This window comes from Lethenteron reissneri, chromosome 8, assembly GCF_015708825.2.
Source record: "Lethenteron reissneri isolate LAM-NWPU_2019-01 chromosome 8, ASM1570882v1, whole genome shotgun sequence".
Lineage (NCBI taxonomy): Eukaryota > Metazoa > Chordata > Hyperoartia > Petromyzontiformes > Petromyzontidae > Lethenteron > Lethenteron reissneri.
In genome coordinates this window covers 9,379,799-9,406,614 of record NC_083786.1, presented here as the reverse complement: position 1 = coordinate 9,406,614, position 26,816 = coordinate 9,379,799, and the positions used below count along the sequence as shown (strand labels likewise).

Sequence of the window (26,816 nt, the reverse complement as noted above, 5' to 3'; positions counted from 1 at the left end):
TGAAGTTAACCACGAAAAGGCTGTGGCCAAATGACCCCTCGTCACGTATCGGAAGCTAAGCAGGTGTTGGGTCTGGATAGACCTCGGATAGGCTGTCAACCCCATTGTTGTAGTGTATTGTGCTCCCCTCCGTCTTTACCAACACACACTGAGCAGCCTTATTGAAAGTTTGATTAAAATAACCCCACAACAACCACGGCGTGCGGTTATGGGCCACGAGAGGTAGTTATAAAACATTTTTTTATCCTCACCGCAAGTTTACATAGCGAGAAGATGGGATGGGGAGGGCGGGCAGAACATGTTTGTTGATAAATGACCCAGCTCATAAACAAGGGATACGACGCAACGGACCCATGGATACACAATAGACGCGTGTGTACGTGAGGAGCGGTGGCGAAGTGGTTAGCGCACCGAGCTACTAGGATCCATGCGATCCTGGATTTGATCTCCTGCCATGGATATCAATAAAACTAACGTCAACGCAAGCCTCAACACTCGCCCTCACCAGCCACATCACTAACCATAACGTGAATGTTAATATTAGCCTTGACACTAACCCTAATAATAGGGGTTTTCCCCTTTTTTCTGGCAACAAAACTGACACCTTTTGCAAGGAATCATGCTTACATTAACCACAATACTTGGCGTCATCTGGTCGAACACCATATGAGACCAGGCTCTAAAGAAAGCTGTCTCTGGTGTGGACCAATCAGTTTCAAAGACAATGCATACATTATCAGAGTATTAAATTTCGATTTAAAGCTTTCGTGACTGCAGGGATTCATCTTCTTGGTTCTTTCGGTAAAGTCAGAGTATTGTTTTTTGTTTGCATTTGACTGCAAGTATTGTGGTTAATGTAAGCACTGATTCCTTGCGAAAGGTGTCAGTTTTGTTGCCAGAAAAAATGGGAAAACTCCATATTAGTATATTTTGGTACTGGCAAAGGAGGTACTCATGAACTAACCCTACTGTTGTTAGACCTGACCCTGATCTGGCTACCCGAATTCGACCTACTCCCGGCCGCCGGTATGAATACCATCTTTAAATTAAGATAAATAACAGTGGCAAGTGGCGTGTGAATCTCTGACAAATGGGGAGACAAAGGCGGCCGGGAGTGTCACATGCGCCCCCCACACCCCTTCGTTTGCTGTGCTGGCCTTAATAGGTGCCCGCTAACAACAACTTCACCCCAGCAACAGTCCATACACACAGCTAATAAATGGGAAGTTGGAGAGAGAGAGAGAGGGGGGTGGTGGTGGTGGTGGGTGTCGTTTGCTTTGTGTTTATGTGCGAGTTTGTGGGTGCTAAAGAGAGGGCAGTGGCGTCATGGGCCACTGGCTCGCACGACGCACCCCATGATGACACCACAGCAAGACAAACACCCCCCGTGTAGCCTCAAAGAGGCTCTTGCGAGCGCCTATGAAGGCCGGCAATGTGGCACATGAAGGGGGTGGGAGGTCAACACCCACGCCCGGCCGCCTTTGTCTCCCCGTCCGCTGGCGTTTATTTGAGGCCGAGTCGACCTAGGGGAGGGCGCAGAGGAGCGGGTCAAATGCGCTGTGAGCGGCGGATTTCGAAGGGTGAGCGCAGTGCGATGACCACTGCGCCACCGCTCCCCCACACAAAGACAAAGATCCCCCGTATAGCCTTAACATACTTGCGGGGCAAGTGCTGTTAGCAAGTAACACGTGAAGGCCGATACAGCACGCTCCACACACACACAACGTACACACGTACACACACACACAACACGTACACACACACACAACACGTACACACAACACACAACACGTACACACACACACAACACGTACACACAACACGTACACACACAACACGTACACACAACACACGTACACACACACAACACGTACACACAACACGTACACACACAACACGTACACACAACACGTACACACACACACAACACGTACACACACAACACGTACACACACAACACGTACACAACAGGTACACACACAACAATCGTACACAACACGTACACACAACACGTACACACACAACACGTACACACACAACATACACACACACAAGATACACACACACACAACACGTACACACACACAAAACGTACGCACACAACACGTACGCACAAAACACGTCCACACACACACGTACACAAACACTACACAGCCTACACAACACTTACAAACAACACGTCACACCACACACGTACACCAACACGGTACACACCACCCTTCCTTCCCACTTGCGCTAAGGATTGCCCCACAACACTCGTTCTGGCGACACATCTATTACCCAGCATCATCACCACACATCATCACCACCAAATCATCCCCCATCAGCATCACCATCATCACCACCACCAACATCATCATCACCATCATCCACCACCATCATCATCATCACCACCATAACCACCACCATCCATCATCATCACCGACCATCACCCCACCATCATCACCACCATCACCACCACCACCACCATCATCACCACCATCATCATCACCACCATCATCATCACCACCATCATCATCACCACCATCATCATCACCACCATCACCACCACCACCATCATCATCACCACCACCACCATCATCATCACCACCATCATCATCATCACCACCACCACCATCATCACCACCATCATCATCACCACCATAATCATCATCACCACCATCATCACCACTACCACCATCATCACCACCATCATCATCACCACCATCATCACCACCACCATCATCATCACCACCATCATCATCACCACCACCATCATCATCATCACCACCATCATCATCACCATCATCATCATCACCATCACCACCATCATCACCACCATCATCATCACCACCATCATCATCACCACCACCATCATCACTCACCATCATCATCACACATCATCACCATCATCACCATCACCACCATCATCACCACCATCATCATCACCACCATCATCATCACCACCACCATCATCATCACCACCATCATCATCACCACCATCATCACCACCACCATCATCACCACCATCATCATCACCACCATCATCATCACCACCATCATCACCACCATCATCACCACCACCATCATCACCACCATCATCATCACCACCATCATCACCACCACCATCATCACCACCATCATCATCACCACCATCATCACCACCATCATCATCACCACCACCACCATCACCACCACCACCATCATCATCACCATCATCATCACCACCATCATCACCACCATCATCATCACCACCATCACCACCATCATCACCACCATCATCATCATCACCACCATCATCACCACCATCATCATCACCACCATCATCATCACCATCATCATCATCACCACCACCACCATCACCACCACCACCATCATCATCACCACCATCATCATCATCACCACCATCATCATCACCACCATCATCATCACCACCATCATCATCACCACCATCATCATCACCATCATCATCATCACCACCATCATCACCACCATCATCATCATCACCACCACCATCACCACCATCATCATCACCAACATCATCACCACCATCATCATCATCATCACCACCATCATCATCACCACCATCACTACCACCATCATCATCACCACCATCATCATCATCACCACCATCATCATCACCACCATCATCATCACCACCATCATCATCACCACCATCATCATCACCACCATCATCATCACCACCACCATCATCACCACCACCACCATCATCATCACCACCACCATCACCACCACCACCACAAACTCCATCCCCTCCGCCTGCTGCTGTACACAAACCACCGCTCCTCCCCCCACCACCACCTCCTCCTCACTCCACGCTTACTCAGCGAAGGAAATCGCTTTTAAAGCGACGAGAGAGGCGAGGGGAGGAGGAGGAGGGGGTTGAGTGAGAGAGAGAGGAGTGGAATGTGACGCGAGGTTGGTGTTGGTGGTGTTGGGTGAGGCGGTTTGTCACGAGACTCCGTGTTGTTGTCCTTGTTAACGTTGAGGCGAAAGCAAACAGCCTCCTCCTCCATCTCCTCCATCGCTTCTTCCTCCACATCCACCTCCTCTTCCTCCATCTCCTCCACCTCTTCCTCCTCCATCTCCTCCACCTCCTCCTCTTCTTCCTCCACCTCCTCTTCCTCCATCTCCTCCTCTTCCTCCACATCCTCCTCCACCTCCTCCTCCATCTCCACCTCCTCCACCACCTCTTCATCCTCCTCCTCCTCTTGCACCACCTCCTCCACCTCCTCTTCCTCCATCTCCTCCTCCACATCTTCTCCCTCCTCCATCTCCTTCTACTCCTCCTCTTCCTCCACATCCTCCACCTCCTCCACCACCTCTTCATCCTCCTCCACCTCCTCTTGCACCACCTCCTCCTCTTGCACCACCTCCACCACCTCCTCCTCCCCTCCTCCCCTCCTCTTCCTCCCCCTCCTCTTCCTCCATCTCCTCCTCCACATCTTCTCCCTCCTCCCCATCTCCTCCTACTCCTCCTCCTCCATCAAGAGCAGTTGACGACAAACGCCAGAGTGGCCGGGGCTGAAACCCGCGACTCGTTCATTGGATTTGTTCATAAGTTGTTTGTTGTTGTTATTGTTGTTGCTGCTGCTGCTGGTGGTGGTGCTGATGGTGGTGGTGATGGTGATGGGTCGCTACTAACAGACAGGGGGTTTGATGAAAGACTTCCCCGTGTCGTGGAGAAGATCGCCGAGATGGATCTAAGCGCCATGAACCTGATGGCTCAAATCGAAGAAGACCTGCAGGAGTTTGGTATCGAGAAGAACGTGCGCCCGTGTCTCAAGGTACACACACCTCGTGTGCACACACGTGTGTGTGTACGTACCAGTTTGTGTGTGTGTTACATATTGTGTGTCTACGTGTGTGTGTACGTACCAGGTTTGTGTGTGTTACATCTTGTGTGTCTACGTGTGTGTACGTGTCTTTGTGTGTAACATACCTCGTGTGCACACGTGTGTGTGTGTACGTACCTTTGTGTGTCTACGTGTGTGTACCAGTTTGTGTGTGTGTGTAACATACCTCGTGTGTGTACGTATCTTTGTGTGTCTACGTGTGTGTACCAGTTTGCGTGTGTGTAACATACCTCGTGTGTGTACGTATCTTTGTGTGTGTGTTACATCTTGTGTGTCTACGTGTGTGTAGGTATCTTTGTGTGCGTGTGTTACATCTTGTGTCTACGTGTGTGTACGTGTCTGTGTGTACGTACCAGTTTGTGTGTGTGTTACTATCTTGTGTCTACGTGTGTGTACGTATCTTTGTGTGTGTGTTACATATTGTGTGTCTACGTGTGTGTACGTGTCTTTGTGTGTAACACACCTTGTGTGTCTACGTACCTTTGTGTGTGTTACATACCTCGTGTGTCTACGTGTGTGTAGGTATCTTTGTGTGTGTGTTACATCTTGTGTCTACGTGTGTGTACGTGTCTGTGTGTACGTACCAGTTTGTGTGTGTGTTACATCTTGTGTCTACGTGTGTGTACGTGTCTGTGTGTACGTACCTTTGTGTGTGTGTTACATATTGTGTGTCTACGTGTGTGTGTACGTACCAGTTTGTGTGTGTGTTACATATTGTGTGTCTACGCGTGTGTGTACGTATCTTTGTGTGTGTTACATCTTGTGTGTCTACGTGTGTGTGTACGTACCAGTTTGTGTGTGTGTTACATCTTGTGTCTACGTGTGTGTACGTGTCTGTATGCACGTACCTTTGTGTGTGTGTTACATCTTGTGTGTCTACGTGTGTGTACGTACCTTTGTGTGTGTTACATCTTGTGTGTCTACGTGTGTGTGTGTACGTACCAGTTTGTGTGTAACATACCTCGTGTGTATAGTGCCTGTGTATGTACCAGTTTGTGTGTGTGTAACATACCTTGTGTGTCTACCTAACCTTTGTATGTGTGTGTGTTACATATCTTGCGTATCTACGTGTGTGTACCTTTGTGTGTAACATACCTCGTGTGTGTACGTGTCTGTGTGTACGTACCTGTGTGTGTGTAACATACCTCGTGTGTGTACGTGTCTGTACGTATCTTTGTGTGTAACATACCTTGTGTGTCTACGTGTGTGTACGTATCTTTGTGTGTGTGTAACATACCTCGTGTGTACGTACCAGTTTGTGTCACATACCTCGTGTGTGTACTTGTGTGGGGAGCGGTGGCGCCGTGGTTAGCGCACTATCGCTACAACAACACTGGGGATACAAAGACGGCCGGCGTTGTGTTGACCACACCGTGACACGTTTCGTGCGTTCTTGCCGCTCACAGCAGCACTTGTCCCAACATCCTATTGAAGCTATACGGGGGGGGGGCTTTGTATGTATAGAGGCTGCGAGGTGGTCCATGAAATAGCAGTCCATCAAATTCGCGATTGAATCCATCTGTGTGGAGCTTTGAGTGCAAGCCCCTTTAATACGTCTGCGTGGGTGTCCATCCCTGGTTTCACGTGGCACGAAGTCAAACACTCGTGGCTTGAATTGGCCACACATTCCGCAAACGTAGCAGGGCCCTCTCGAAAGAGAGTCTTGAGATTCGGTGAGGCTTTTCCCACGATAAATAAACGGTACGAACGATGTGTACAACGATAGTATATCTAGCTCAGGAGGGTCGGCAACTTTGTGGGGTCTTTGAAGGACTGCTGCTTATTTATTAAGGAACGTCCGTCTCGTATTCACCGCACAGGTCAGTGCGTTGGGGGCTCTGTTTTCAAAATAGGTCAAACAACCCTCAATATGATAATTGGTTTTTTTACCCTTTTATCTGGTAACAAAACTGACACCTTTTTTTACAAGGCGTCATGTTTGCATTGATCACAATGCCTGCAGTCGGAATGCAAACAAAAAAAACACAACTCTGATAATGTGCACTGTCCTTGAAATTGATTGGTCCACACCCGAGACAGCTTTCCTTAGAGCCTAGTCTCACATGGTGTTGGACCAGATGACGCCAAAAGGCGCACAACTCAAAGACAACAGACCATCAGAGTATGAGAGCTCGGGTCTAAGCATTTACACCATTGGAACCTCATTTGCCAGTAGCAAAATATGATAATTGTTTTTTTACCCTTTTATCTGGCAACAAAACTGACACCTTTTTTTACGAGGAGTCATGTTTGCATTGACCACAATACCTGCAGTCGGAATGCAAACAAAAAACATAACTCTGATAATGTGCACTGTCCTTGAAATTGATTGGTCCACACCCGAGACAGCTTTCCTTAGAGCCTAGTCTCACATGGTGTTGGACCAGATTACGCCAAAAGGCGCACAACTCAAAGACAACGCACCATCAGAGTATGAGAGCTCGGGTCTAAGCATTTACACCATTGGAACCTCATTTGCCAATAGCAAAATATGATAATTGGTTTTTTACCCTTTTATCTGGCAACAAAACTGACACCTTTTTTTTTACAAGGAGTCATGTTTGCATAGACCACAATACCTGCAGTCGGAATGCAAACAAAAAAACACAACTCTGATAATGTATGCACTGTCCTTGAAATTGATTGGTCCACACCCGAGACAGCTTTCCTTAGAGCCTAGTCTCACATGGTGTTGGACCAGATATTTCACAATGGCACTTGTTCTTTGTGTTGCTGACTCCTGAGATAGCTGGTACTCTGAAAGTGACATGTTGGTAATGTGCAGCAAAAACATCAATTGTTGTACTGTACTGTGTGCTCTATGCTGTCACGTCTATTATGCTTCCGCACCGACTGACCAGCGTGGTGAAGTATGAAGTATCTGTACAATGCAACATGCGATTGCGTAGCATCTAAGGGTGCCACGGTGGCGAGATGTTAACTACCTCGCCTGGTGTGCAGGAGGTCGTGGGTTCGATGCCGAACCTGACGTCTGCTGCTGTATGTTTGGAGTTTGCGTGTCTCTCTTTCTCTCCCCGTGGTCGCGTGGATTTGTCTCCGGATCCTCCGGGTTTTCCCTCCGCATTTAGAAACATGCTTTTAGAGTATGTGGCTGCTATATGAAAAATATCTATATAGCTCAGTGGGCCTTATCTGGTGAAATAAAAATGTTTGTTTAAGTTTGACCGCGTCTCAAAACGCCTGTGGAGTAACATGGGGGATATATTTATTTTTCGATTTAAAGCTTTCGTGACTGCAGGGATTCATCTTCTTGGTTCTTTCGGTAAAGTCTTGACTTTACCGAAAAGAACCAAGAAGATATATTTATTGTATGGTTGATAGTCATTCTGTCATATGTCGTTTTGTGCGAGTCTATGGGTCCTTGGATGAGTCTAAACAATTCAATAACTGTATATGTAGGGTCTAATACTCTGCTTACCCAGGCTAGCCACACCGAGGCATAGTCCTCTTTTTAAGGAGAGTCCTGCTTTGGGTTATTTTTACTTAAAGATATTTTCAGCAAATTTATGATGAGTGTTTCATGTACACGTGGGAGGACGCCGGATCAGCTGGAGACAATGCACGCGCGATGGAAACGGGTGGCGATTAGTCCACTTGCTGTACTGCCTCCTCCTGGCGAGCCAGGGTATGGCACCTCGATGCCCATGGGATGAGAGTTTTCTCAACATCCACCAAACCCTCGCCTCCATGTGATGTTGTGTGGCATGCTTACAGCGCCACTTAATACATTATTTAAAGGTTAATAATTGAGCTAGGACTCCTGACAACATCGTTAATCATCGCGCAACGTGTTGAACAAGTGTGACGTTTACCTTTGTTCATCTATATTTGTAACTGTGGTTAGACTTGATCTTGTCACAGGAATGTGGAATGTCCTATAACACGGGGGAGAAATCGCGTCCCTGTTGCAAAGGTTGCCTGGACCTAAGCATGAGAGCAGAGTGGCACTATCAGAAGACCTGACTAGGGCTGAACGATTAATCGATTTCAAATCGAAATCAGAATTAGAAACAATGCGATTGGCAAATTGCAAAGGCTGCGATTTGAAAAGTCCTATTGGAATTGTTTATATTAAATTATTATAACTTTATTTATTTAATTTAACAATTGTTTTATGTTGTATTGTTCTATTTCAATTAAAATATTTTAATAAATACATGTTGGCACCAATTAATATCTTTAAAGTTCTCATCTTTGCATTATAATATATAGAGCAGATCATATTTAGATGGTCTCATGTGGTAATGCTCCATCACATGTTTTAAATCTGTTACAGAGTGAATATTGAACTGCAACTTGACTTTAAAAAAATGTAATCGCAATATCTGTCAGAAAAATCGCAATTAGATATTTTCCCCAAATCGTTCAGCCCTAGACCTGACTCGCAAGCCGAGGCAGATCAACAGAAAGATATTCCAACAATCCAATACAGTCAAACGACTTTCACCAAAGCATGCCAAATACATCAAACCCAGACGACCCGCACTCACGTGGCAGAACAAACACAATAGCACAATGCAAACACGGAGTGAAATTAACTCGGGTCAGGCAGAAACACGAGTTGAACAATAACTATTCCACTTAAACTTTCCAAACAGAGGAACCCGGCCAAGTAACCGGGTAGATCTGTAGATGCTAGTAACAGTGCAAATCGTTAACAATCCACCGTTCGCCGAGGTCCTGCCCATGCCGTTGCGGGTCTTACTAGTTGTATGGCCATACTTCGCCACGCTGGTCAGGTAGATCGTTGAAGGTGGGGAGCACAGAAGAACAAACAGTGCAACAATGGATTTTTCTGCATTGCTCTCTGCTGCCTACCAGGTAGTCTCACAGCAGTCGAAAGCAAGCTGTCATGCACGGTAGTTGCTCCATCTAAGTGCTATCCAGGCTGAAGGCCTGCTTATAAAGTAACCATGTGAATTGAGTCAATTAATGAGTTAAATGGCAAGGGCAGTGTCGGCTGGTGAGTCGATATTTTCTGTGTGGCTTGGGAGCCAGAAGGGATCGGGAAGCCAGCAAAAGATAAAAGATTGGCTGCTCACAGATAGAGCTTGTGTCTGTCCCACAAAGCCACGATATTAAGTTACCTATCCATGACTTACACACCACCGTGGCTCCTTTACAGACTAAATATTGCAACATCCCCATGGATTTTCGTGGAGCGATCGATTACAGATTTGATTGATGCCCAGCACTAACCCCCTAACCCCTTCCCAGTGCACATGAGTTTCATCAACATCGTTGTCATCATCATCAGACATTATCCACTGCTGCATGAAGGCCTCCTGAAACCGTCGACATCTCTCACGGTCTCGCGATGCAATAATCCATCTAGCTCCGGCACGCCATCTGATTTTATCGCTCCATCTCCACGGTGGACGTCCTCTCAGGCATGTTCCCCCCTTTTGCTGCCACTGTCGTTAGTTTAAACCGCGGACATTCATCCTTTGCAGCGACGCATCCTGCTAAGGCTCAAATTTTCTTTAACGGTAACTATGACGTCTCAACTTCTGGATGTCCTCTAACCCACGTGTGTTTCCCTCCCCCTCTCCATTATTCCCGTCTCCCAGCGTAATTCCAAGCGTGCACCTGTCCACGCTTCTGTGCGCACTTTGCCCACGAGTGCAGCACGTCTTAATTAATGCATGAACTGCCAAGCAATCCACTCATCGTGCCCCCTTCCCTATGTGGCCCCCCACCCACACAGACGCCCGAAGAGATTGAACGGCTGACCGTGGACGAAGGACTGAGTGACATCGAACGTGCGGTGCATCTGCTGAGGTGGGAACTTACGTGCAGGAACCTGTCGTTAAAATAACTCTTGCCTCGACAGTGGCGTAGCTATCGAGTGGGTGTACAGGCGGTGCAACTGCACCGGGTCCCACACGCCAGAGGGGGCCCAGGCGCCAGAGGTCGCAAACGGGTTTTGATTCCTTACCCGTACCCGTACCCGGCCGCACCAGGGTCGCAAACGGGTACCCGTACCCGTACCCGTACCCGGCCGCACCCGTACCCTACCCGTACCCGGCCGGGTACGGGTAGGGTACGGGTATCGGGTACCTGATTGCGACCTCTGGGATGAAGCCATATTGCAGGCGCGGGTGGGTTGATTCTAGGAACTTGAATTGTGAGAAGAGACAAGACGTTGGGAAATGAGTGACAAACAGTTACTCACCAGTGACTCACGGTCTACCCGTACCCGTACCCGGCCGCACCAGGGTCGCAAACAGGTACCCGTACTCGGCCGGGTACGGGTAGCTGGGTATCGGGTATGGTACGGGTATCGGGTACCCGGTTGCGACCTCTGCCAGGCGCCAGGCTGTGAGGAGGGGGGGATGATGAACATGGCACTCCCTCCACCACCAATTTCATATCTTGCACCAGTACCCATGCCACTGCCACTTCGAAGCTAACAAGAATATGTTATAATAATGTAATGATTCACTCCCCAGGTAATTTGAGGAATTGTCATGATTCAGGGTCACCAATCAACTCAAGAATCAATCATTTTGAAAATCTAGTTTGAACGAAGTCACTTTTTATATTACATCGGCTATGTTTCATGTTGTTCGTTTCATTAGCTTAAAGGCATTCGTATATCATTTGCAGAAATCATAGATTATAATCGATTCTTAGAGGTACGAGTTGATGCATGCGTTGCGAGCAAAGGGATCATCACGACTATGTATATTTTCACGGTCGTGCCATGTAGCTTGCAAAATTAATCATTACATGCTTAGAAAATTACTTTGCAGAAGAATGACTAAATTACCGCGCAGGATAATGACACATTTGGCAATGCAGTGAAAGCAATTCCCTTGCTAAGGGTTGCGTACACAAGATGCATTCATCGGAGTGGAACAGTCTAAGCTAATTCTGTGAAGCACTCCAGTGGAGTAATAATTCATTGTTGGTGATTGTAGTTTGACTAAAACTGAGACCACCACTTGGACATCAAACAAACGTGAACGCCAAGTTATTGCATGCTCATGCTCAAAATAAGCTGCCGTCACTGACCATCTTCACTTATGGGCAGCAGTGGAAATTCCACAGTGCCATGGTGGGGGAGAATTTTATCAACACAGCCGCTGCTGTTAATTTCTCCATCAAGTGGTGCAGTAGCCTCACCAGCTGGTGCTTAATTTACACACCACAGAGCTTTGATGATGATGATCATCATCAAGATCAGTGCTTCATTTCTCACGAACTATTTTCTCGGACGCTGATGGACTGGAGTAGGTAGGGCACGACCAGTCGCCACAGCCATAGGGAAAGGCACATTGGATGTGGCGTGTCGGGTGCAGAAATATTTTCCAAGTTGCTGACCCAGATGGATATGGCTGAAATTGCACCCTGACCACATCACCATAATAATGATTAACTTGTCGATGATGATATGGTTGAGTCAACTCTGGGTGGGTCTTGAACTTAGCTCATAAGTATTGTGTATGTTTATTATAACCAATGTGTTGTGGTGGTGGGGAGGTGGTGCAGTGGTTTGCATGCCACATTAACCCAGCCACAGTTCGTGCCAGCCACGTGTGATGTCGGTACATCAGTCCTGTGATGTCCCCCTTCACCAACCTGCATGGTCAAGTATGGTCAAACAACCACTATAGTCGAGGCCTACATCCAGTCGTGGACTTACGAAGAAGTTGTTATTTGTTAACATTTTTATTATTTATAAACAAGTTGTTAAAGCATTCTTGAAACCCCTATTGGCACCGCCAATTCCCACCGTTGACTCCTGCTACCACTGCTCAACCATACCCTCAAAGACAAAGATCCCCCGTATAGCCTTAACAGACTGTAGGGGCAAGTGCTATTCACGAGCACCTATAAAGACCGGCACGGCACACGAGGCGGTGGGTGGCCAACATCACGCCCGGCCGCCTTTGTCTCCTTCGTGGCGATGTTTTACACATCGCACCAGGTACTCATTTGAGGCTGAGTCGACCTAAGGGCGGCCCAGGACCGGTTTCAGATAATCGTCACTGGTGTTTGCCGTGAACGGGAATCGAACCCGTGTTGCCAGGTTCCTAGCGCAGCGTGCTAACTACTAACATTACCTCTCCCCACAAACACTCACACACACACAGACACGTGTGTGTGTGCACACGTCCAACCCTCATCCTCCCCCCTCCTGTCCGCCACTCTGCATGTGACTGCGGCGTCTCGTAGCGTTTCCCTGGTGATGCGGTCACGTTTCCACCCCCCTCCCCAACACGAAACCACACGGTGGCCCTGCTTGCTGCTCCCCGTACGGACGCACGTACACTCACACTCACTCACTGTACGCGCCACGCGTGACTCGAGCTCACGCACGCGTGCGCTCAATTGTCATAGTGCACTCACCTCGCGTCTGCCAAGCGGACTGATTTGAGGCAGCAAACAGATTCTTTTGGTGGTGATGCTGCTGCTGCTGTCACTGCTTTGCAGGGCACAGGCCCACATTGACAGTAAACAAAACTAAAAACTCAACGCGTGTGTCAGTAACATTGTGTTGTGGCTCTAAAAGGGGAAATTTGTATATGTAACACTGGTCAACAAAAAAAACATTTTTTTCTGGCCTGGACTTTTGCAGCTGTTTTAGACTAATTTCAGGGTGCTGATTCCAAATTTGATCTCTATCACATCTCATTTTATGCTATCGGCATACCCCATTTTAATTGATTTTACCCGAAATTAACAAGTTGTTGCGAGTCAGTGACTGCTTTAGTGTTAAAATATGGTGCTGTATTTTTAGGATAGTGTGTTTATAATATTTTATGTAGATATCCACATTTTTTTATATTATTCTTCTGCAGTTTTTCTTGAAAATGCAATATTTGATATCTCAAAAACCTGATGTGATAGACAAAAACTGATGCCAGATTTGGAATCAGCACCCCAAAATTACCGTAAAACCGTTGGAATACCTTATGCCAGAAAAAGTGTGTTGACCAGTGTAATAGGTGACATGGCAGGCAATGGTCCTTCATAGCACATGCATAGACATGCCAGAGAGATAGAGTGGATACAAAGAGGTGGACACTGCACTTTATACCATGGGTGCCACGGTGGCGAGATTTTTAAATACCTCGCCTGACATACAGGAGGTCGTGGGTTCTTTCCCGACCCTTACGCCCGCTGTATATTTGGAGTTTGCATGTTCTCCCCGTGGTTGTGTAGATTTTTCCCAGGGTTCCTACGGTTTATCCCTACACATTCAGAAACATGCATTAAGAGTGTTTGGCTGCTATAAATTTCCACTTGATAAGCCATCTTTTGTTGATATTATTTGTGGCCAGGTCACTTCTGAAAAAGAGCTGTATAACTCAGTGGGCCTTACCTGCTAAAATAAACAATTGTTTAGTTCAATATTCTTTGGGTCTTTCGGTAAAGTCACGTAGATAGGTTAAAAAAAATTTAATATTGAAAAAAATAGATATTTTTCACCGATATACTTGACTTTACCGAAAGACCCAAAGAATATGAATTAATGCAGTCACGAAAGCTTCACTGTTTAGTTTTAGTTTCAATATAATTATAAGGATGTTTCCAAAGCAACAGTTTTTACATTGGAATATTAAGTTACCTATTCCTGGTATCCAAAGGTTTGGCAAGGATGCACATAGAAACACACACACATATCACTCAAGGGTTTGGGTCGTTGCAGTAATTTGTATATTCAGTCTTTCTGTCAAGCCCGCTACTGCGGTGAGGGCTGGATCAGGTTGGTGCACAGATTGTCTGCTTTGAGCAGCATCACCCCCCACTTCGGATGTTCCAGAATCAGAATCTTTATACTGGAGGAATCCGATGAGCTATGAAGATCTTTTTCACAGATTTCCAGGAGTTTTTACAGATGTCCAGTAGTTCATTGGCAGCGCATGGCTGGATGGACACGGGCTCACTGATATAATCCCTTGCGATGGTGAAACCCATCTTTGTCCAGCACGTGACGGCCTTAGAGAATCATCACGGCCGACGGAATTGAGCAGAATTTTTTTGTTAACGCGCGGAACTTTCCATTTCTCGTTATATATTTTTTTGCTCGGCGATAAAATACTCGAATTCCTATAAACGCCTGCAAGTGTAAACAGAGAAGCGCATTTATCTGATGCGCGTGTATGCTTAGGCCTATGCCTTACACCACATCTTGAGCGGCGGCTAAAAACAGCACACGTGAAGGCGCAGTCCCTTCAGCCGTTATCACCTTCAACGGACTGAGTAATCGTGCTTGCACACAGCTGTGACAAGAGAGATCAGCCGGCAACACCAGCAGCACCAGCAGCCGGCAAATGCTACACGGCGCACACCGGATTCTCCGGATAGTAAGATGCTCTGGAAAGTAAGACGCACTCCCGAAACTTGCGCCCCAGTGTCAAGAGAGTTGTGTTTTACCAGGTAAGAACTGGGCGCCGATACACGGGCTCGTTTGCAAGTTGCATCTGATCGACATGGTCATAAAAGTAAAATGAAGTTATACAATCTTCGTCAAACGCACAGATGCACCCCTATCGGATGATGTAACGCTCCTCCAACTTTCGCTTTGGGGGGCTGCATATTATACTCCGGGGAAAATGGTAAATGGGAAAGTGAGTGGCTCAAGTCAGCGACTGAAGAAGCTGGCAGCACGTTGAGCGAAACGTCGGACATCGTGCCGCACACACAATCCGATAAAGCCTTGGGAGGAGCAACCGCAGCGGCACGACCGCAAGGTCCCCGCGGAGCGGCGGCCGACTCTTCAGCCGTGCCCTCCGATCGGGCTCCACACTCAGCGAGCAACAGGCACCGTTGTGAATAATGGATGGGCCCGCAGCACTAAGCCACAGATATGCATTCTGTAATTAAAGTCGCGCTACAAGGGGCCACTTGAGATTCCTCTGGGGCTCACAACAAGGCTCCTTGTTGGGTCAAACAAGACGACTCGGCCACTATTTACCCCCCCCTCCCCACCATCATCATCCGAGTTCGGCCAACACAGTAGTGTCATAGTGTGCGATTTGAAGGCGCGTAGTCAACTTAAGCCGCCCTTACATTGGCCTAAACACCCCGGCCATAATATCAGAGGTGGGCCCTCGGTTTTGCAGGGATGCCTCTGAAGTACCCGTCGAAGACGCTTGACAACGGAGTTGAGGCACACGTATATTTATTTAACAAGTTGCCAGTACAGGACAGCCCTAGAGGGGGTAGCGGCCCCCTCACCCGTATAACTCAGGGAATACCCCTAGCTATCCATAGCCTATCCCCTGAGTCCTCCACTAAGAGCTAGGGGAGGCTGTCTGGCCCGACACTGGTAATCGGGCTCGGTACCCGGAGTCCCAGAGCACTGGCTCTGGTTCACGGGACCACGCCACTGGCTCGAGCCTGATCCCGTGGGGCCCTGATAAGGGCGGCGATCAGGGGGAGTCCAGGGCTCTAGCTACGACGTCTTCCGACTTCTTAGCTTAACTATAACATAACTGACTAAGCCCATATAACGACCCCTTTTTATACCCAACCCTCCTTGAGGGGTGGGGCCCCGGGGGATCGTAACGCCGAACCAGCCCCCCCCCAGGGTGTCTGGCTCGGACGTCGCAGAGGGCATCTCCCTGTGCACACACGTAGCCCCGCCCACTGTGTTTCTTTCCCATAGGCTGCCATGCATAACGGCCCTCTCTCCAACATCCCTACATCACTCCCCCCCGCATAGCTCGCAGCCGTCCCGGCTGCAACAATTTCAACAAATGAATCTTTACCCCTTGACTCCCCCCGTGTGTGCCCCATTTTTTTCATTTAACAGAACGAGAATTGAACAACAACACTAACAATGCCCCTAAAGGGAGAACAAACCGACGCGCCCCCCCCCCCGAATAAATACGAAATCCGTAGAGGCAAGATATGTACATTTCCCGGAACCCTCAGCGCACGCACAACACGCACACAAGACGCACACACACACACAGCCATAATACAACAACGCGCCAAGAGCGCCACACGAACGCAGCGTCCAGTAACAATAGCACACGAAAGTGTACCAGAAAACGCAAAAAAAAAATAAAAAAAAATTTTCTTCTTATTTTCGTTTCGTTTTCACTTCTTGTTCGCGTTCCAGTGTTTTTATAAGAGTCTGCGCATTTTAGCGCGCGTCCTTGCCGCAGGCCCGTCACAAGGGCCAACCTCAGATGGCGGACCATTCGGTGGCCGCTGTCCCATCCGAGGCGAGTCCGCAATTGGAGTGGCGGGACCCTCGGCATCCCCCGTGAGGGATGTGCGCGAGCCCGTCATTCCGGGAGAACCTGGGGGCGGGGCAACCGGCAAGACGTCAGGTGAGATCAACAGAGGCGGACCCTCCGGGTCGGTCGACCCCTCACATGCTTGGCCCTGCGCGTGTGGAGCAGAGTCCCGCACCGCAACGAAGGGTTTTAGTCTAGAGGGGTGAACGAACCACCGGCGCCTCCCCCACTTGATACGAACGCACTGCGGTCGCAAAACCTCGACCACCTCGACGGGGCCCCGCCATGGCCGTACCAGTTTCGAGGAGGTCGCAAGCGGTACCTGGGGACAGTGCAGCCATGCCCTGTCCCCTGGCTTCCACTGCAGCACGTGCGCGCGCGCGAGTCTGAGGCGCTCATTCGCCTTTTGGCGCATGCGGGAATTGAGCATGGCAGCATCCCGCGCCTCAGTTAGCTTTTGAAGGTTAAATTTAACGTGCTCGTCCAATTTAATTTTACCTAGAGGCGCGGGGATCTGCAGCTGTGCCCGAACAGGTGGGTCATGTTCGCGACCATACATGAGAAAGAAGGGTGAAAATCCCGTGGCAGCATGGGGGGCCAATCGATATGCTGCCAGGACCCCTTGAATTTGCAAGTCCCAATTGGTCTGTGACTCCGAAACCAGGTGCGACAACATAGACGTGATGGTACGATGCAGACGCTCGACCATCCCGTCAGTTTGTGGGTGATAGGGAGAGGTACGAATCTTCTTTGTACCTAGGAGATCACAGACTTGTTTGAGGAGGTTCCCGGAAAAATTTTTACCCTGGTCGGTCAGCAGCCGCTCCGGAGCACCTTTGTCCATGACGTAGCCTTGGACAAAGGCGTCCACGATGGCTGCTGCCGACTGATTTGCCAGGGGCCAGGCCATAGGCCAGCGTGTGAAGTATTCGACCCCTGTTAGCAAATATCTATTGCCCCTAGGGGTGGCGGGAAACGGCCCCAGGATATCCAACGCTACGAGTTCGTTCACCCTGGAGACTGTGATGGACTGCAACGGCGGGTTCGACTCCCGAGCTGGTGGTTTGCGTTGCGCACACCGGGGGCATGCTGCCAGGAGATCCGTGACATCCCGTGTCATGCCCGGCCAAAAAAAATCCAGCTGGAGCGAGGCGAGGGTCTTTTGGGTACCCAGGTGGAGGAGGCGCTCATGAGCAGCCCACACCACCTTACCCCGTAACCCCGCAGGAACTACCAGCCGGTGACGGTGGGATTTACCGTCCCAATGCATGAGCAAGCCCGCGTGTATTTCCCAATTGTCGGCATCACCCGTCCCACACCCCCTCTCCCTGGCGCGACGACGCAGCGCGAGGAGGGAGGCGTCCTCCATCTGGAGGCGTCCCCACTCAATCACAGGCAACCCAAGCAGGGAATCCCTTCCCTGTTTCCCGATCTCATCGGGGAGCGATGTGTCAACATCGGCGGCGGCCGCCAGGACTGGAACCGTCATGTCCCCAGCTGGCTTGCAACGCCCCGACCCCAGGAGGCATGCGCATTCGGAGGTGGTTGGCATGCGCGACAGAGCGTCCGCATTTGTGTGGCGAATGCCCTTACGATAGGTGGTGTCAAAATCGAAATCCTGGAGGACCTCCAGCCATCGGGACAATTGTCCCGATGGCTGTTGAACCTTCAGGGCGTACTGCAGTGCCGCATGATCCGTACGGACAGTGAAATGCTGACCGTACAGATATGGGCGGTACTGTTGGATGAAGAAAACAATTGCCAACAGTTCTCTACGGGTGACACAATATTTTTGCTCCGCTGGAGACAACACCCGACTGCCGTACGCAACCACCCGTTCCACGCCATCAACCACCTGGGAAAGCACGCCTCCGATACCTGTGTTGCTCGCGTCGGTGTCGAGCAAAAACGGCCTCGAAAAATCGGGGTAAGTCAAAGGAGGAGCCTTCACCAATGCATCCCGAAGGGAGCAGAAAGCTACTTCCTCATCCCGACCCCAGTGGAACCGAACCCCTTTTGATGTCAAAGCATGTAGGGGTTTGGCAATTGTAGCAAAATTAGCGACGAACCGTCGGTAATATGAAGCGAAGCCAATAAAACTCCTCACCTCCCCCACCGAGGTCGGAATTGGCCAGGAGCTGACACACTGCGTTTTGGCGGGATCGGTAGCAATACCCGAGCGCCCCACGATGTGCCCCAAATAACGCACTGACTCGCGAAACAAATAGCATTTTTGGGGCTTAAATTTCAAATTAGCAGCCCGCATCCTTTGGAAAACCGCCCGCAGCCTCTGGAGATGTTCGTCAAAGGTTCTTCCAAAAACAATTACGTCATCCAAATAAATCAGGCACGATTCCCATTGCAATCCAGCCAAAACCAATTCCATCAACCGCTGGAAGGTTGCCGGCGCTGAGTGTAAGCCCATCGGCAACCGGTTGAATTGGAACAGGCCGTGCGGTGTACGGAAAGCGGTTTTAGGCTTCGAATCATCGTCCAGAGGAAGCTGCCAGAATCCCGAAAGTAAATCTAGTGTGGAGAAGAATCGCGCTCCCGCCAAGGCGTCCAGCGATTCGTCCATCCGTGGGAGCGGGTATGCGTCGGCAACCGAAACCTTATTAAGGCGACGGAAATCTACGCAAAACCGCAACGAGCCATCCTGTTTCTTAACCAGGACAATCGGTGCTCCCCAAGGGCTGGTAGAGGGAGAGATAATGTCGGCGGCTAACATGTCATCGACAGCCGATTTGACATGGTCCTTTTCGGCGGGACTCAACCGAAAAGGATTTTGGCGAATAGGCGCGCTGTCACCCGTGTCAATATGGTGACGCAGCAGGTGAGTACAACCCAAATCGTATTTATTCCGACTGAAAACGTCGGAAAATTCCTTTAGCAGCGATCTAAGCCGTTGGCGCTCTAAATTGGACAGGTTCGTCGATCCCGCACAAAGCGCGTCGAGCCACCCTTCATCGCCGTCCGAATGCGGGTGCGTCCGAGCAGCAGTGTCAATGTGGTTCACGGCAGGTTCCTCGCAGGGCACCGGCGTCGCGTGAGCGAGCACAGTCCCTTGGGGAACCACTACTGTCTGCGACCCGACATTGAGGACCGCGATGAAGGGATCCTCGTCCCCCCTTACGATGGTCTGGGCCGGAATTAAATGAGGCCCATTAACCCCGGCCCTAGACGGCCCCAGCACAACACCCTGATCCCCAACACCCTTAGCGAAGGGCCTACGAAGTTTAAGAGGTACCAGCATTTGTGCCCCCGGCGGCACACGCACTGTTTTTACGACGAACGCCGGTACCGTCGCGAACGCCGTCCGAGTCGCTACAGGGGAAGGCAGGAACGCCATACGTCGCCCCGACGGAAGCTCAATGCATCCTTGGTCGATCAAAATACGAATTGGCATCCTGCCCAAGAAGTCCGTCCCCAGCAGGCACGGAACTGCCAGTGAGGAGGAGACAAAAATCGGCCCCGACAATTTGATGTCCCCGATAGAAATTTGCGCTCGAATCTGTCCCACGATGCCGAGAGAGCCCCCGTTAGCGGCATAGAAAGGGACATTAACCGGTAGCAAAGGACGGCTCTGCACCGGTAGAATATTGTAAATTAGTTCCGAAATAATTGTCGCCGATGCCCCTGTATCGACTATGATGCGTACCTCCACCCCATCAATGTAACCGACCACGGCCGACGATCCCGACGCCGCGGCCACCACGCGATGGGCCAACACGGACCACCGCTCGGGCTCGATTTGAGTCCCCGCAGTGATCCGCGCCGGTCCATCGCAGCGCCCCACCGGCCCCCCGTTCGTTACGGTGCGAGAGTGTGCGACAGGTGGGTGCGTTGGCCAAACATGTGAGGTGCCGCGACTCGCCGGATCATGGTGCTGGAGCTTGGGAGGAGGAAGAGGAGGGCCGGCGTCCTGTCGAGGCGTCGTCCCCCGCTGTCGAGGAGAACGGCACCCCGAGGCGACATGGCCCCGGATGCCGCAGTTGAAGCACCGCGGGAGCGCCGATGGAGACGATGGACGGTCGAAACGCCTCGGCCCGTCCCGACCCGGCCGCGCCCCCGTCGTCTGTTGCCGTCGATGGTCGACGGCATAAAGTTCTTCTGACGGAAGGGTGGCTGCAGCCACCGCACGCCCAGCCGATGCCCTGTTTGCCTTTCGCCGCTGCTGCAGAAGGTTGGCGTGGAGGAGTCGCGCAGCCTGGAGGGAGGTCATTTCTGCATCCCCTTGTGCGATGACGACGATGTCGAGGTCGTCCGCCAAGAGGAGGATCTTCTCCGCGACCATTGCGTCCACGCCGTCGTCGTCCATGCGGGGAAAGGCTGTTTTTGCCAGCGCCAGAAGACTTGTCCGGAAAGCCAGAGGCGACTCTTTTTCACCCCGCCTGCGATCGTAGAACTGCTGACGGCATTCGGCTGAAGGTCCATAGACCCCGGCCAGCAGCTGTAGCGCCATTGGTAGTGTAGCCCGCTTCTCTTTTGGCGCCGACGTGAGTGCGGCGAGCGCGTCCCCATCGAGGAGCGCCGGCAGCGCGCAAAGGGCCTCCTCGTCGGACCACCGCGCCATCTCCTGATGGGCGAGGAAGCGTCGCCGGAAGCCGCCCCAGTCACCCTCCGCACCGATGAATTCCTTCAGCGGGGGCAGCCTTTGGTGAAGCGCAGCGGTCGATGTGGACTCCCGCAGGTTGCTTTCACCTCCCTTTGGCGGTGCCTCGGCGTGACTGGCCGATGGCATCGCCTGTCGCGGCAGCGATGACGCATCCTTCGGCTGCGATGACGCTGCAGCCCCGGCGACGGCGATGTCGGAGCCGATGTCTAAGCTGGCCACGCCCCGAACAGCCGCGGCGTCCATGGCGGGAAATTCAAATTGTGAAGTCGCTGAAATGGCGGGAAAGTGCTCCGGCCGCCGGTTCTCCTCGCCCTGCGGTGGACCACCAGCCCCCAACCGCGTAATGCCTTCCAGTGTGGCGGCAGCGGCATAAAGTAGCTCCGCCAGCCGTTCGTGAGCCAGTCGTAGTGCATCTGGCTGCGGCCCCTCTCCATGCTGACGTCCCGGTGAGAAGGCGCCAGGCTCCGGCTGCACCCCATCTTGTTGCTCTGTCTCGGGCTCGGCGATCTCCGCGGCGTCCTCCTCTTGTGGTACCCTGGTCCGAGCTGTATGGCGCGTTTCCATTTTTACCACTTCTGACGCCAGATGAAGTACCCGTCGAGGACGCTTGACAACGGAGTTGAGGCACACGTATATTTATTTAACAAGTTGCCAGTACAGGACAGCCCTAGAGGGGGTAGCGGCCCCCTCACCCGTATAACTCAGGGAATACCCCTAGCTATCCATAGCCTATCCCCTGAGTCCTCCACTAAGAGCTAGGGGAGGCTGTCTGGCCCGACACTGGTAATCGGGCTCGGTACCCGGAGTCCCAGAGCACTGGCTCTGGTTCACGGGACCACGCCACTGGCTCGAGCCTGATCCCGTGGGGCCCTGATAAGGGCGGCGATCAGGGGGAGTCCAGGGCTCTAGCTACGACGTCTTCCGACTTCTTAGCTTAACTATAACATAACTGACTAAGCCCATATAACGACCCCTTTTTATACCCAACCCTCCTTGAGGGGTGGGGCCCCGGGGGATCGTAACGCCGAACCAGCCCCCCCCCAGGGTGTCTGGCTCGGACGTCGCAGAGGGCATCTCCCTGTGCACACACGTAGCCCCGCCCACTGTGTTTCTTTCCCATAGGCTGCCATGCATAACGGCCCTCTCTCCAACATCCCTACACCTCTGATAGGGCCTTGCACGCAGCGGTGTTGGTGGTGACTGGGGGTGGTGTGATTGTCGGGTTGACAGCTGTGAGGTCAGATCTCGCAAACGAAGCAGGGTTGCGCTCGAAAATGGACGACGACCACACATGGACAGGTTTCTCTAGGCTACAGACAGTGTGGGGCTACATGGTGGACAACGGTGGGTAGTTGCAGCAAAGTCCATTGTTGGTCTGCACCTCCATGCTCGCTGCCTTCCCCAAACCAGCACTGACCAGCGGTGACAATGTTACGGTCAAGTAACCCCCAGAACGATCTTCTGGGCATGGGGAGGCCCTCATCCAGCAGCGGATTGGCAGAAGGCGTGTACACACGTACATTACGACGTGGGGAGCGGGGGGGGGACACATGTGGCGATGAGATTGTATAGCAGCGAAGCCACCTACTTTCATGAACACATCAACGTGCCTTGCCTGTTCCTCTCTTTCCCCACGATGTTAGTTATCTTTCCCCCTTACCCATTTCCTCCACCCGATGTGAACTTCCATGCCCTCGTTCGTGGCTCCCATCTGGGTGGGACAGCGAGCCCCAAATCTCTCCCCTTCATTGATCTTTCAGGCACCGAAATTTTTGTTCCTCCCCTAGCTCCCCCCCCTACACTTCGTTGTGTGATCCGGTGCTCTCTGTACCGGGCTCGCGTTGAGTTGCAATATGAAAAAATATCTAAAGAACAATAAAAAAATTGAAACGCATCAACGTGGACAAGCGTCGAATGGTCCGAAACACGACGACACCCAAACGCCACGAGCGGTCTCGATTCGCTCCCCTTGCCTCGCCATACGAGCAGTAACCCACCCCGCCTTCAGAATCAGTGTTTATACTGGAGGAATCCGATGAGCTGTAAAGCTCTTTGTTTCACAGATGTCCAGAAGGGGTGGCAGGGTCAGAAGGTTACAACAACAAACAATACAACAAACACGATAGGAGTGCGAAATATAGGAAAGGTAAGCGAATCACTAAAGAAAAAAATAAGCTGGGTTTTTTTTTTTACCAAGTAATGCCCACTGAGCTATTAGCTTATTTTTCGAAAGCAAGCTAGCCACAAATGATAGCTGAAAACGCAATCATCCACCACTACTCCCTTTGTTACTCTTCCCCTCCCATTCCCCACAACCCGGCTTTCTCCATCCATAACGCCCCCCCACACACACAAAAAGGCATCAGCTCCGAGCAAACATCGCCACGTATTGACACGGAATCGCGGGCCAAAGCAAACTGTCGAGCATTTTGCGGCGGCACGGCCTGTGCATGCGAGATACGGGCACCGTGAAACGGCAAATATCTCTTAATGGACCTCACTCACTCACACGGTGGGGCGGGCGGCGGGGGTACTGCCCAGGCTGGGTTTCCTGGGCAAATATATAATCAAATAACACCAGCTTGATAATGTAAGAATTGATTGTTTACAATTCCTGAAAATGATGCCAATGACATCATCATGATGATGTGTACAAGCACGTGATGCAGTGACCGTCTCTGTTCGATGGCGAGCCACAAAGACTCAACACTGTCCATAGACTCAACACTGCCCATAGACTCAACACTACCCATAGACTCAACACTGCCCAAAGACTCAACACTGCCCATAGACTCAACACTACCCATAGACTCAACACTACCCATAGACTCAACACTGCCCAAAGACTCAACACTGCCCATAGACTCAACACTACCCATAGACTCAACACTACCCATAGACTCAACACTGCCCAAAGACTCAACACTGCCCATAGACTCAACACTGCCCATATACTCAGCACTGCCCATAGACTCAACACTGCCCAAAGACCCAACACTGCCCATAGACTCAACACTACCCATAGACTCAACACTACCCATAGACTCAGCACTACCCATAGACTCAACACTACCCATAGACTCAACACTGCCCAAAGACTCAACACTGCCCATAGACTCAGCATTACCCATAGACTCAACACTACCCATAGACTCAACACTGCCCATAGACTCAACACTGCCCATAGACTCAACACTGCCCAAAGACTCAACACTGCCCATAGACTCAACACTACCCATAGACTCAACACTACCCATAGACTCAACACTGCCCAAAGACTCAACACTGCCCATAGACTCAACACTGCCCATAGACCCAACACTGCCCATAGACTCAACACTACCCATAGACTCAACACTGCACCATAGACTCAACACTACCCATAGACTCAACACTGCCCAAAGACTCAACACTGCCCATAGACTCAGCACTACCCATAGACTCAACACTACCCATAGACTCAACACTGCCCATAGACTCAACACTGCCCATAGACTCAACACTGCCCAAAGACTCAACACTGCCCATACTCTCAACACTACCCATAGACTCAACACTACCCATAGACTCAACACTGCCCAAAGACCCAACACTGCCCATAGACTCAACACTACCCATAGACTCAACACTGCCCAAAGACCCAACACTGCCCATAGACCCAACACTGCCCATAGACTCAACACTGCCAATCGACTCAACACTGCACCATAGACTCAACACTGCCCAAAGACCCAACACTGCCCATAGACTCAACACTGCCCATAGACTCAACACTGCCCATAGACTCAACACTGCCCAAAGACTCAACGCTGCCCATAGACTCAACACTGCTCAAAGACTCAACACTGCCATATACTCAACACTACCCATAGACCCAACACTGCCCATAGACTCAACACTGCCAATAGACTCAACACTTCCCCTGTAAATTGAGCAGTCCTCCCGTTCCTCTCTTCAACCCTCACCTCCCATTCTCTTCCCTCCCCTCGCCCCTCCACTCCTTCCCATCCCTCCCCTAGCCATTTGTGATCCCAAAGTACCCCTCAATCGCTGTCACTCATTCCTTAATCCTTGTAGCAAGCCCCTGTCAACTACATCATCCCATTCTGTCATCGTTTTGTAAACTATGTCAATCGCATTGAGTGAAGACGCTCTACAACTATGAATTATATTAGATTATACATACACGTCACTTGTGCACTTACACGAATGTACGCACAAATGTGTATCTACATTCTCCTTTACTAGCCTTTTGCCCGTCCAAGGACGGGTGTATTGCAGTAAATCTTAAACTTGCAAGCAAAAAGCAGACCGCGACGTGATATCCATTGCATTAGTGCGTGTGCAGTTTGTAAGGGCACGGTGACACAGAGCTATTTCATGTTAAGGTTATAATCCCTTGTTCATCACGACGTCCTTTTTACTTCGATGTCTCAACAGCGTGACGGAGATCACGTGACGTGAGGGTTCTGCCTTCGTAGTGAGGGTTGTGAGTTGACGCCGAGGAGGGGGGAGGAGGCGCCTCGCCCCCCCATGTGGAGTGACGTCACCTGCTAATTATTCTTCTTGGTTCTTTCGGTAAAGTCACGTAGAAGGGAAGTAATAAAATAATAAAAATAAAACATTATTAAATAATGTTTTATTTTTATTATTTTATTACTTCCGTTCTACGCGACTTTACCGAAAGAACCAAGAAGATGATTTCCTGCAGTCACGAAAACTTTAAATCGAAATCTGCTAATTATTATTTATGTAGGTGGGGGGTGTCCATTTGGAGGACGTCACCTGTTCATGATTATTAATGAGGGGGGCTGTTCTATGTGGAGTTACATCACCCGCTTATGATTATTAATGAGGGGGGCTGTTCGATGTCGAGTGACGTCACGAGCGTTAAGGACAGATATTCCTGGGTGATTATAGTAGGCATCTTGTGGGGAGCGGTGGTGTAGCGGTTAGCGCGCTGCACTATGAACCTGGCGACCCAGGTTCGATTCCCACTCACGGCCAACACCAGTGACGATTATCTGAACCGGTCCTGGGATTCCCCGAGGTCGACTCAGCCACAAATAACTACCTGGTGCGGTGTGTCAACATCGTCACTGGGGAGACAAAGATGGCAGGCTG

The 26,816-nt window shown here is 50.5% G+C and overlaps 1 protein-coding gene across 1 annotated transcript in view; it reads left to right on the top strand.

The window, feature by feature from the left end:
• The first annotated feature begins 208 nt into the window (after positions 1–208).
• The window catches only part of PPP4R4 (protein phosphatase 4 regulatory subunit 4), a 74,571-nt gene continuing 47,963 nt past the window's right edge, over positions 209–26,816 (top strand). Inside the window, 3 exon segments of the mRNA XM_061580818.1 lie at positions 209–222; positions 3,944–4,787; positions 10,585–10,658. Of these exon segments, the coding sequence (XP_061436802.1) occupies positions 209–222; positions 3,944–4,787; positions 10,585–10,658 (932 nt within the window).